Source organism: Suricata suricatta, chromosome 8, assembly GCF_006229205.1.
Source record: "Suricata suricatta isolate VVHF042 chromosome 8, meerkat_22Aug2017_6uvM2_HiC, whole genome shotgun sequence".
NCBI classification, from domain to species: Eukaryota; Metazoa; Chordata; class Mammalia; order Carnivora; family Herpestidae; genus Suricata; species Suricata suricatta.
Genome location: NC_043707.1, coordinates 50326212 through 50339969, shown reverse-complemented (window position 1 = coordinate 50339969; position 13758 = coordinate 50326212). Strand labels below are relative to the sequence as shown.

General features: G+C 44.2%; 1 protein-coding gene across 1 annotated transcript in view; it reads right to left on the bottom strand.

Annotated features, from left to right (window-relative positions):
* The window catches only part of LOC115300350 (pepsin B), a 9200-nt gene extending 541 nt beyond the window's left edge, over window positions 1-8659 (bottom strand). The window contains exons 1-8 of the mRNA XM_029950049.1: window positions 8604-8659; window positions 7860-8016; window positions 6590-6707; window positions 5961-6079; window positions 5093-5292; window positions 3043-3165; window positions 1138-1285; window positions 141-239 (exon numbers count right to left, since the gene is read on the bottom strand). Coding sequence (XP_029805909.1) covers window positions 141-239; window positions 1138-1285; window positions 3043-3165; window positions 5093-5292; window positions 5961-6079; window positions 6590-6707; window positions 7860-8016; window positions 8604-8659 — 1020 coding nt within the window. The remainder of the gene's footprint in view (window positions 1-140; window positions 240-1137; window positions 1286-3042; window positions 3166-5092; window positions 5293-5960; window positions 6080-6589; window positions 6708-7859; window positions 8017-8603) is intronic.
* Window positions 8660-13758: the final 5099 nt, after the last annotated feature.

Here is a 13758-nt window from a genome sequence, read left to right as displayed (position 1 = left end):
CTGCAGGGTCTCTGGCTTCTTGTTCACCCTTAGCCCTGCCACTGGTGACTCCCCATAAATGTCCAGATGTGAGTTGGGACACAGAACAGCTGTTTGGGCCCATCCAACCCCATGTCCATGGAACCAGAGTGCATACGTACATTGAGGACATAGGTAGAAGGAGGCAGAGGTAAAGGAGACCCGCTGATGACGAAGGTGATGGTGGGCATGCTCTGTATGGCGTTGCAGTTGACCACAAACTGAGAGAGAGGAGAGGCAGAGATGTAGAGAACCAAGGGACTAGGGGCCCAGACAAAGGGCCCCAGTGCCCCTTTCCCCATGAGACTTTCTTCCTGACCTTCTAGCAGAGGCTGTTTGAGAGCATGGAGGGCAAAGCCCAGTTCCCAGGCACAACACTGACCAGGTGCTCGTGCTTTCTTGGGTCTCCCTGAACACATCTCAGTTCTTAGGTTTTGGTTGTGTTGATATGGCCACAAGGAGTTACATTCATTCCAGAACAGGTTTCTAACCTCAGAAGTACAACTTCCAGAGAAGAAACAGGACCACAGTCTATAAAAGCATGCTCTCATGCAATTCATATCCACGCTTGTGTGCAGCTGTCTATGTACTCATCTCACACACACACACACACACACACACACACACACACACACACACCCTGAGGAACCACAATTTGGCCTGACTAAACTAGACTCCTGCATGCTGGATGAGCTAACTGCAGAAGTGTGTACAAGGGGGGCAGTGGTACAGACAGAAGGCTGCTCAGATAAAAGCCACAGGAGTATTTCTAGGTGAAAAGAAATCTCAGTGACATGGAGAAATGTGATATGCCTGGCTCTGTTGCATATGTCAAATGACACTGGCCACATCAAGGCAAAATGTGCTAGGGCCTGCAGTGGAACAGCCGCCCCTCCTGACAACCATTCAGCCCCTGCTCACAGTCTGGTTGGTGTTACTCCCTCCCCTCACCCCTCCTTACTTTGATGGTTCCTGCCTGAAAGGCCATGCTGTGTCCCCAACTGTTCTGTCCTGCCAGGGTTTCAGCTCCCCACCCCTCCCTTATAAACTCATTGCACTTAGGCTCCTGTGCTGAGGCTGCCTGGATTTGTAGAGAACCCTTGGCTTCTGATTACTCACAGCACCATTCTGATCTTGCTGGGCTCCTGTTGCCTTCACAAAGAAGTCCAAGTACTGCTGGGGAACAGTCAATGGGAAGGTCCCTGTGTCCACAATGCCCTGGCAGCCCTGGGAGCAGAAGCCAGTGGCCTGGTTACCAATGAGAAACCTGAGGGAACACCCGTTCAGGGAGAGTCAAGCATTTTGGACACTAACAAGTGCCATTTTTACTTTAATCTGCCAACCCCACAGCTCTGAAAATATGCCTCTCCCCAGAACCCAGGCCATACCTCGGGACTGTAATCCACGTAATGCAATTTTTGTGTCTTTGTGATTATTGGAGTGACACCCTCAGTCTTGCTCTGGTAACTACTCCAGCTCTGACTGAAAGCTCTGGGAAGGCAAGGGCTGTCATCTTGTCTTCTTTAATCTATCTATAGAGGCCCGGCACATAGTGCCAAACATAGCTAGAGCTGGGAATCACTTCATAAGTACACATTGGGCACTTACTATATACAAGGCATTCTTACAAGAATTATGATGATATAAAGGTGAATAAATTACATTTAATGTTTTTAAAGAACACATTCTAATGGACATGTGACAACATCATACATTAAGCCACAGCCAGCACCGTAAGGTCATAGCTGGAAATCTCCATAATGTGGTCCTATATGATTGGGTCCCTGTTTCCTCACCGAGCCTTTTCTGCTACCCCATCCTTGCTCTTTGATCCATGTATATTTCAGGTGCTTTTGGTGAACGAAGGCACTTGGACAGAATGGTGAACAAGACAGACACCAGAGACTTAACAGAATCTCACAGATGAAGTTTGATTGCAGCCCTGGTGAGTGCTTGATCTAGTCTGGGGGTGGAAGGCATTTAGTCAGATGAGTACTTTTCTGAGAATAAATGCTTAAAGTCTGAGTGGAATTGGTCCAAGTGAAAAGATTCCTTTATTCTAGGCACATAAAGCTACTTGTCAGGCATCCAACTGCTTACCTCTCTCTCTACTCTTGTACATTGGGCCTGCTGCACTGTGACCTACTCAGAGATGAGAGATACATATTGGGACATAAGCTGACAAGACTATGGAACTGAAAGAGAGACTGGGCCCCTGAGAGGCCTTGTCAAGGGAGGTAAGAATTCATCTGGGCTCCGAAGGATGTGCAAGGACACAAGGGCCACTTCAGGTGATATAGTCAAGATAAAAGGAGCAAGAAAGTCACAGCAAGGTGCAAGGACATCATGGAGTGTGAGCTGCACATCAGGAAGTGGTGGGAAGACTTTCCTGATAGATAGAGCTCAGCTGTTGAATGGTCTTGACTACAGACTAAAGACATGTATCTTTATCAGGCAGTGATGGACATTTCCTGAAGGTTGGAGTATAGAAGTTACTGACACATGATCGTGGGGTGTGGGATCAAATATACTTGGGGTCAAATTTTGAAATTTGTGAGATGTGTGTCTTGGATAAGTTATTTAACCTCTGAGCCTTGATTTCTTTTATCTATGCGATGAAATGTCCCACTGGCCACCTTATAGTGTTATAGTGGAAATTGCATGCAATAATATATATAAAATATTTAGCACAACATTTGGTACATAGAAAACACTCATGATAGCTATTACATTTCCTGATGAGGGAAGTGGTAAAGACTGTGCTAACTGGGATAATGACATTTCCAGGAACAAAAATATGGATTCACAGCAGCCTAGGAATGACCAACCTATGGACATGACAAGGTTCAGTGACCAAGTCAAAAAGTTCAGTCAAGAGCCAGATCCCAGAGTCTACTGTGCTCCAGAAATGGTCAACCTGATTCTTTAAGAGATTTATGCCATGACAAGAACTGGAAATAGAGTCACACTGGAGGAACACTCTAGGGGTGTCCATAATCCCTAGGAACTTTCCTCTGTACTTACTCATCAATGGCAATCTGCCAGTACAGTTCCCGGGTGACAGGAGTCCAGACAATCTCACCAGAATAAAATCGGCTGTCCATACCTCCCAGAATGAGCTCTCCACCATACTCATAGGTTGGTTGGCTAGGGAGAAAAGGAGAAGAGCATGAGTTTCCACAACACACATGGCCAGGCAGCGCCTCCCTTCCCTCCACTGTCCCTCTCTCCTTCAGACGCAGTGGAAACACAGGAAGAGGGCTACCATCCTCTGATCTGCTCTTCAGGCTCCACCAGGCTTAAGGTGTAAGGAAGAGGAGCCTCCTCAGAGGAACACCCAGAGTATCAGAGAACTGGAAACACAGACCATGCTCATAAAAGAGGAGATGGAATTGGAAACCAGTCCTGTGAAAACAAAAGCCTCCCAGGAAATCCTCCTGAGGACAAAGTGAGAACAAGAAGAAACCTCTCACAGAGTACATAGAGGGGGCCTGACAGACAGAGATCTCAAGTGGGCAGTGATGGGATGCACCTGCCATGCTCAAGTTGGTAACTAGACAGTGTTAAAAGGATTCGGGCCACTTCTGTTCCCTAGCCTGGGCCAGCCAGTCATTGAACATTTGGACTCAGGTTCCTTGAGGATCATTGTTTAGGGGAAAAAATCTTAAGTTCACCATGAAAGCTCAAGACCAGTAGAGTAGGATAGGTCTTGAATTTGTGACCAAAATATTTGCATTTGAATCATGGCCTCACACCTACCAATGAGTCAGTGAGTGACCTTGCTTAAGAATGACTACCTGTGTGAGCCTACACTTCCTTCTGGCAAAAAAATCCAATCAAATTTTTGAAATACCATTTGAAGTAATTGCTAAGAGAACACTTTGGAAAGTCAGATGTGTATTGTCATTATCATTTCATCATTGTTCTCTTTATTCCCAAATAATCATCAGGTTTGTTCTATGCCTCTACAGTTATACAAATCTAATACAACAATTTCAAATTTTTAAATCAAAAGATGAGGGACTACAGTTCATTTTTAAGAAAAGAGTCATATTTCATTCTTTCTCATGGCCATGTAGTATTCCATTATATAGATAAACCACATCTTCTTGATCCATTCATCAGTTGATGAACATTTAGGCTCTTTCCATGATTTGGCTATTGTTGAAGGTGACTCTGTGAACATTGGGGTACATATGCCCCTATGCATCAGCACTTCTGTATCCCTTGGGTAAATCCCCAGCCATTCATAGCAAAGTGGATGGACCTTGAGGGTGTCATGCTAAGTGAAATAAGTCAGACAAAGAAGGACAGATACCATATGTTTTCACTCAGTTCTAACAGGAGATACCTAACAAAGGACCACGGGGAGGGGAAAGAAGGAAAAGAGTTAGGGAGAGGGAGAGAGACAAATCATGAGAGACTCTTGAATACTGAAAACAAACTGAGGGCTGAAGGGGGAGGGGTTACGAGGAAGGGGGGTGATGGTCATGGAGGAGGGCACTTGTGGGGAAGAGCACTGGGTGTTATTTGGAAACCAACTTGACAATAAACTATAAATAAAGAAAAAAAAACCAACACCCATACAACCATTAAGAAAAAAAAAAGAGTCATCTGATGGCTTATGCCCTGAATTAAAAATTCTTCTAGTGCATTTAGGGACACCTGGGTGGCTCAGTCAGTTAAGCACCCAACTCTTGGTTTCAACTCAGGTCATGATCTCAAGTTCACGAATTTGTGCCTTGCATTGGGCTCTATGCTGATAGTGTGGAGTCTGCTTGGGATTCTCTCCTTTTCTCTCTGCCCTTCCTTTGCTTATGCTCACTCTCTCTTTCTCTTCCCCCCCCCCTCTCCCTCAAAAGATAAATAAATAAACTTTAAAAATACTCTTCTAGTGTATTTAAATAAAATCTCCCCCAAAGTAAAATAATAAATTTTCAGAAATACATGGATTGCATATAGCAAGTTATACTTATCAGGAAACTTTAAAACCTGGGTTCCATGTGATGTCGGCTTGTTGAAAGCCCCCACAGCAACTCATTTGCACATACCTACCCAGGGCAAGGGTGCTCACCGAGAGAAGTAGAAGCTGAAGATGGGTCTGGTGAGCTGACCCTGCTGCATCATGCTCTGGAGAACTGTTGGGCCACTCTGCACTGCCAGGTAGGAGTAGGCCATTCCCAGGATACCATCAAAGTATGAATAGTAGAAGGGGTAGTTGGGTTCACTCTCACTCATGCCAAACACCTGGTTATGGATGACGATGTTCTGAACCTGAGACAAGCAGAAAGAAAAGATGATCAATTCAGGTAAACAATTCCTACACAGATTTTGGTGTTCAAGGAATGGAACCTAGACCCTTTTTAAGAGAGAGAAAGCTGGCTTCTTTCATTCTTAGCTCAGGCCAGGGGCATGAAAAATGAAAGGACAACGACATGACCCAGCCATGTGTGTCTTGGAAAGAAGAATATGGGTGTTGGGGAAGTAGAGACCTTTGTTTTCTGGAGTTAGAGGTTTTACTTCCAAGGACAGGGTAAGGACAGTGGCTGGTTTTATATTGAACTGTCCATGTGCAAGAATGATGTAGGACCCATGGTTGCTTGTAAAGGAATGAAAATAGTGAAAGGAAGGTCTTCAAATACCCAGAATGAAGTCTTTTGGAGGAGGAAGCAGATGTTCCAGGTGCTGGCAGAAGACAGATAAGATCAAGGAAGAAAGTCATGGAAAGGCACAACATAAAGAGCCTGCAGCAGTCAGGACTGCTGTGGGGCAATTCCTGTCTTGGGAGAAAGACTTAATTAGATGGCCAGTGGTATCCTTTCCAAGAATCAGCTTACGGGAATTTGTACCTAATTAATAATCATTGATATCTCTGACAGCTTATAGCTCTGAAAAAGGAGAGCCAAATGGCAGACTCACAGAAGGATGAGAACAGTACTTACAGTCACAGTGTCATATCCCATGAGCACAGTCAGGCTTCCAAAACCATAGGCCAGGGTATAGGTTTGGTCACTGCTTCTGAAGGTGTAGGATGTACTGGGGTTGAACCTGTTGTGATTGGCTGCAGAAAAATAGAATTAGATATTAGCAGCAGCATTCGTGACTCTCCAAAATACTTGTAGGGTACTTATCCTTGATGGCCTGAGACCATCAGACCAAGTCTGAGATTGGACTTCAGGCTCAGATCCTTTGTGCTAAAGAAAATCAATAGCCCCAGAAAAGTCTGTCCCCTTGGGAAACAGATGTTGCCCCAATTCCTTCCAACCTTCCATTTCCTGAAAGATGGGTCAACCCAAAAGTGTCAGAAATTGGGGATCAGAGGAGAGAGCTGAGGAAAGGGACCAGTATAGAAAAGAATGGAACCCTTGGTCTACTTCATTTCTCTCCAGAAATGTAGCACTTGGGAAATGTAGACCAAGAGCAAGACTTCCAGATGTTCTAAATTTAAGAAGACTGAGATCATGGATATGCATCAAGAACTCTGGACTTGGATGCTGAGCTTGTGCTAACTCTGAGTCTATGCCGCCCTCTGCTCCTCTCCATGGATGGGTGGTGATGGTGATATACTCACAGCAGGCCTGGCTCTGGCAGTAGGTGGAGGGCACCCACAGGTTGGAGGAACCTGTGTCAAAGAGGATCAGGAAATTTTGTGGTGGTGTCCCAATGCTGATCTCTCCAAAGTAGTAATTCTGCAAAGAACAGTTTATCATTGGTATTAAGCAGCCAAATCTATCCTAAGAATAGAGAAGTAGTTGACACACTAGAAGCCACATTTTGCCCAAATAATTTCCTTGGGGGAGTATGTAGCTTCTCCTCCCACAAGCTCTTCCTCCCATCTGGAGTCAGATCCTCTCAAAATCCCCCACCTTTCCCACTAATTACAAACCTTTGACTAGCTGACTCTGGTAAGACAATTTCTTCTTCCAAACATTTTTCTACTTTATATCAGGTGATACATCCATGGATTTACCATTTTATGCCCAAACATACAAAGCTGGAGTAGCGATCACTTTCTTCTTTCCCAGTGTCCATCCACCTTCCCCACATCTCTCCATCTCTCAAACACACACACACACACACACACACACACACACTGATGACCCCTTTTCTCTTCCAGTGTTAAGTAATTCCCCACCACTTTCCTTCCTCTGATTACATATTAGCCAAGGTAGCAGGAGATCCAAAATGAGGGGTAGCATGGAAAACAAGAGAACTTACTGAGACACAGTTTGAGTTCTCAGTGAATTTTGGCCAGTCATGTCACTGACCTGCCTCTTCATCCACCATCTATAGAAAGTAGAACTTGAATAGGAGATCCATAAAGTGGCTTCTAGATCTGCCACTCATGTATCATCTCACTAAAGATGGTCCATGGGACACCAGTGTGTTGAGATGCCCTGAGCAGACACCGTAGTCTCAAGAACATTCAAATACTTGCTCTGAGCACCAGTGTCTCTTCCCAAATGGGGAGATAGGTAGCATCTGGAGCTACTAGAGATTTTGCCTGGCAACTTTGCATGTGCTCCCCTTATTTCCCCTGAAGCTCATCACTAGGACTTCCTTTGGATCTCTCAATTGACTGGAACATGGCCACTCTCAGTCTCCTGACCATATACATGGAGCTTCAGAGTGGGAGCCAGTAATGACAGCAAAGAAGGGAGGAAAGCGAATATGATAGTGTTAAAAGGTCCCAACTCATAAGTTCTCCAGATACTTTCCATGGGAAGGAGAGACTTAGGTTTAGTAAAAAGTCCAGAATCAGAGTGAATGAGAGGTCTAAATGAGTATCCAAGAATGGCTATCAGCCAAGGATTATGGACACCACCTCCCCCTTCACTTACATCCAGGTAATTGGTGAAGGGCTCATAGGCAACAGCATCATTATTGAAAAAATACTTGGTAGCCGGGTCAACCTTTGGGTGGCTCTTCAGGAATGGGTCTAGTATACCCCGCTCTTTCATCACCTGGCGGATGGACTTGCCTTTCTTCAGAATGATTCTGCAGAGAATGGGGCAAACAAAAGGGGTGACCTTCACCTTCCCCATTAAAGCAGTCCCTTCAATGATATGATTTGGGGTTTTCAAACCTCCTTAGTACTCTACTCAAGAAAAGCATCTTATTAAAAATCCTCCTGGATTTTAGTGAGTTCTGACCCATGCAGTCACCCCAGCATTTCCAGCCTGAAAATACACTATAATATATATTTGGGGTTTTCTGCTTACATATGGTTTCCACAGAATAAATATCTGTTCCTTCCCAGTTCTTCCTCTAAGCTTTATAAATATCATACATCCTTCCTTCTTGTCCAACAAAACCCCAACCCACATTTGATCACATACACACACACACACACACACACACACACACACACACACACTGTCCATCCATTTATCCTTCCATCCTTCCATCCTTCCATCTACCCATTGTAAGTCTTGGCTCCTTGTGGTTTTTGGGTAGATGTACCAAGACACAATCTGACTGACTTTCCATGAGATCTACAGGGGAAGGAAAGCCTTTGCTCTACCCTAGATTGTGATGCTCCCTCACGGCTGAAATTCATGATGAAAATGAATCCCCATACACACCTTTCCACACCCTCTGAGAGGTATAGACAAACCAACACCAAGACCAGGATTTTCATGGTGCTGATTTCAATGACTCACAGACACGTAGGACACAGGGGCAGACCCAAGGGTTGGGACACACAGAGAGTTGGGTCTCTCTTTTATACCTTGATCTCCCTGCACTTTTCACCTCTCTGCACGTGGGCTTCCTAACTCTTACTCCAGCTTGTCCCCCTACATGTACATGGATTCTGTTTGTTTTTCCCTCTGGCAATATCATGGCCTTTAATATTCTCTCTGTTGGCAACTTAAAAAGGGATTAGTGGCTTTGTTGATGGAATCCACAGATTAGGATGTGATAACAAATATGAAATGCACTGGGGACAAAGGATCCTGGTCCCCACATCTAGGGGGAAATGGGTGCTGGCAACTTCTGCCAAAACAATGGAACAATTTGTACCTTGGCTCCAAAGTCCATGTGCTTTTTGGAGATTTACAATAGACTCTCCACTTCTTCCCCATTTCTTTCTTGTTCCTCTCCTCAGACTCATTTATAGTCTCCTGTATGTGATTCTCATAGTCTTTATTAATAGTCTCAGAGTCTTTAAAGTCTCATAGGAAATAAAGATCAGAGTCTCAAAGTCTCTATCTTTATTTCCAATGTTTTAGCTCACAATTATCCAACATTTATGGAATATCTACTCTGTGCTCACTTTTGCACTAAGCTCTGGGAGTGCAAAGAAAATTCAGAAATGGTCCTGGTATGCAAAGTTGGCATCCTGTCAAATGACTGACACCCTAGCATTCACATATGTGTTCAGTGAACAAGAGTGACAAGAACAGTATAATAAAGCAAGCAGAAACAAGGAGTGATAGCTCCTAGTGGGATGGAAAAGCCTGCAGAGAAGAGGTAACGTTTGAGATAGGATCTTGCTGCATAGTAGATGAGAAAGTAAGGAAAGTGGAAAAGCCACTGGAGGCAGAAGCAAAGCGGGGGCAATGGCACCCAGGAGCAAAGTGACATGATCAAGTCAGAGAACATCGTGACCAGCGTGGCCAGAAGAGCAATTCTCAACGTGGTTCCTCTCAAGCCAGGACCCAGCCGAAGGACCAGACCTGGGGCTGTGCAGTCCTCATCGTGCTAACTGTAGCTCTGGAAGTTATTTTCTACTTAGGACCCATTGCAATGGGAAGGACTGTAATTCTAAAATAGGATACTCTTGATTCTGCAAAACTGTATTAAAGCAGTGTGTATTCAGTATCCACAGTCTTTTAACTTCTAGTCCATCGAACTATTTATTATCATGCTCCATACTGATGGAGCACACCTTGGAGCACATGGATCAAACTCCAGGAGCACAGCAGCGGGTGTCTACACGGACATGACCAGATGGTGAGGTGGACCTGGTATGCCATGCTAAGCAATATGGACGGTATTTCATAAACAGTAAGGGCTCATTAAGCTTTTTAATCTTAAAAATGACACATTTAATGCTTTCTGTATACACTTTACTGGTTTCTAGATGGCAGTCTTTTAGAAACATGTGGTGAAAGAGGTCAGTTTATAAAATGATTCCCTGCGTAAAGTTGTAGCAGCATGAACTTTGTCATGAATTTATTCCTGGAGCCTTTGAGCTATGCACAAATGCTAAGAGTCTCCAATTTCATATCTATGATTTAATGTTTTTTATAGAAATACATTCTTAAATAGAAATTTGAAGATCTATAGAAGATATGTTTATAACAATAACTCTTACTTATTGGCTTGCACTAGACACATATTTCATCTAACCATTTTAACAACCTTAGAGATAATTCAACTACCCCATGATCACATAGTTAATCAAAAAAGAGCTGGGATTTCAAGTCTGGTTTGTCTAAACTCAACCTGAATCTCAGCACAGCCCTTCCTCTAAGCTTAAAGGGCTCATGCTCTCGCGGCTTCAATGTGAGCAACAGTATTAACTTCATTTTTTTTTTGTTTATTGATTTATTTTTGAGAAAGAGAAAGAGAGTAAAGCATGAGCAGGGAAGGAGCAGAAAGAGAGAGAGAGGGAAAATAGGAAAATAGGACATTTAGACAAAAGCTACTGGGAACCCAATAAGAAAACCTTGGGTGCTAGCATCTCGAATGTGTGTGAGTGTCCTGGGAGAGAGGGAAGTAATTCTCAAAAGAAATGGCTCCAAGACAGGGTTTCAGGCTGACATAGATGACATTAAGTACTGAGTTTTTATATGCATCCTATTATCTTGTAAGTTAAAAAACAAATTCCTACTTTTTAGCCCTTTTGTGTAACTGGATGTCAAGTCTAAATGTCTTCAGTATAGGATCCTAATTTGTTGTTGGACATTTTTCTGACACTTGAGCCTAAGGAGGATACTGGATCTAAGAAATCTCTGGGTAGGATGATGGGCACAGCAGATGCAATGAGCCACCTTGGTCCTTTTCCTCCTATGAAGTATCTTTCCACAGCCTCAGCATATACATCTTTCAGTAGCTAAACTCTACCCTCATCTTGATTTTCTCCCTACTGTAGGCTTAAATCTATAGCTGCGGTAGTGAAACCATAGTGATATGGAATCAGTGTGGGGGCCAACGGCTGGTTGCCCCCAAAGGTGCCATTTTGGCATATTGATTATTTTAAATAAAAGTTACTTAAGAAGCAGCTGGTACAAGGAAATTCAGACCCTTTTCTGTCCCCCTGAGAGCAGGAAACTGACCTCCTGTTTGAAAAGTACCCTCCCTGAACTAAGAAGTATAATCCTTATCACCAGAGATTGGGACTTTAAAGGTGAGAAAGCTGTAAAAACAAACCTTGTTATTTCTTCTAATCTATCACTTCAGTCTGAATTCTGCTTACCAGTCTCTACTTAAGGTTTCTGAACACAGGTTTATCTATCCTATCAACCTTTCACAACCTTAAGCGGACAGACACTGCCTGCCTTAATCATTTCTTTAGGTCCCCATCTCATTATTAGGCCCCCAGGTGACTTAATGAAACTTCGAGTGTTTTACTTCTGCAAATCTGTTTCATGGAAATTTAGTTCTCAGTCCAATGGAAGACCTAGAATGGTAGAGAAATAATTGATAGATTATTCAACAGAAAGAGGATAATTCTGTTTTATCTACTTAGAGGCTCTATATGTATGTATGAGTATCATCCTCTAACATGTTCATCTTTTTCTGAAAAACAGGACATGATGCTTTACCCTGGCATGTACCAGTCTACAGATCCTCAGGAGCAAAGACACAAACAGAATTTTGCTCCATTTAATGCCTTGTTGCCTCGACTTAGGACCTACTCAAAGGATATCAGCTAAATAAGAAAGCACCCATCCATCTTTAAGAAGCCAACCCCTCATCTTTCAGATCTCTGGCTTATAGAATTCTAATTCACAGTGGTTCATTCAGTCAGTATTTATAAATGTTCCAGGCACTTTTCAGGGTTCCAGAGATTTTGCATTAAACCCATCACACAGGCTCCTCATTCCTTGCACCCTACACTCTAGAATCCAGCCAGATGAGAAGTAAATAAACATGAAAACATCAGTGGTAATTAGGACAGTTACCATACAATTAGTAGTCAGACAGTGATCCTTCTGAGAGTGAACTTGTGAATCGCACCAAACAGTAGCCATTAGCTTAGACTGTCATGGGCACACCAGGCAGCATGGTGACCTGGGATGTGGTATGAAGACAGTAACCAGGGTGGTGGTGATGGGATGGATGGCGCTGCTTTGGCAAGGATGTCCAGAAAGGTCTTTAGGCAAAAAGAGCTGTGGTCTGAAATCCGAGTGACAAGACGGTGGCAGCCCTGTGAAGATCTGGGCCCAGGGCTTCCCAGGCAGCAGGAGCAGCAAGGGGGAAGGCTGTAAGCAGGGCAGGAACCGGTGGGTGGGATGAAGAGAGAGGCTGGTGTGGCGAGGGTGTGCTGAGCAAGGAGGAATTGGACGCAGAAGGAAAGCCAGGGCTGAGCACGTGGCCCTTGTAGACCAAGTGCTTCAGGAAGCCATTCAGCGTGTGTGCAGCTGTGGAGACGAGGGTCAAGGCCTTTGTTTGGCTCATAAGAAATCCAAATATCTGAGAGTGGGTGGAACTTTCTCAAGGTTGCGTGAAGGAAGTGAAAATGTTGACTCTTGGCCCCCATGTCCATCCTAAGTGCTGTTTTCAACAGAGCAAAAGTCTTGGGCAATTTTCCAGGAAAATTTTGCTAAGCCTCCATGTTCCTTTCTTTAAGATGGGTATAATAATAGAATCCATCTGATAAGGTCGTAAAGATCAAGACAAGGTAGAAAAGCATCTAATGCAGTACCCGTAACATAATAAACTCTCAATCCATGTGAGCTATCATGATTGTGGAGGTGCCTGGGGTTTTTTAGAGGAACCTTGGATTAATTCTACAACTATGTATTAAATGCCTAATGTATCCACATCATGGCAGCTAGACCTATGAGTAAGGTTGAGGAATCAACACATGATCTTTGTTTGGGAGAAGTTTACCAGCTCTACTCAGAGATTTGCCAAGTAGAAAACAAGTCCTAGGATGACGACAGTGGAGGAAGGTGATATCTCAGAGCAGCTGCACATGCAAATGTTGACAGTGTCCCTGAGACAAGGCTCCTCTGGGTGGGCTGCAGCCGGGCCACACCAGCGGTGACCAGCAGGGAAGACCAGAGGCGGAGGGGGCTCTCATCAGAAAATTGACATAGAGGGGCACCTGGGTGGTTAAACCTCCGACTTCGGCTCAGGTCAGATCTCATGTTTGTGGGTTCGAGCCCCGCATCAGGCATCTGTGCTGACAGCTAGCTCAGAGCCTGGAGCCTGATTCCGGTTCTGTGTCTCCTTCTCTCTCTGACCCTTTCCCTCTCATGCTCTGTCTCTCTCTGTATCAAAAATAAATAAAACGTTTAAAAAAATTTTTTTAAAGAAAAAAAGAAATTTGACATAGACAGTACTCTTTCCTTGCAGCTGTCCACCGACAAGGAGTTCAGAAAGCACCAGAACCGCATGGCCTACCTCAGCCTGTTTTACAACTGAGGAGCTTTGCCAGCTTTCACAGGGTCCTCCTGACCATGGGCCCAGGACTGAGGACAGAGCCAGCCTTCCCCCTGCACTGCTGTGCTCTCTCCTCTGCCAGCATGGGACCCGGGGAGGGTGAGGGCTCCTACGTACCGT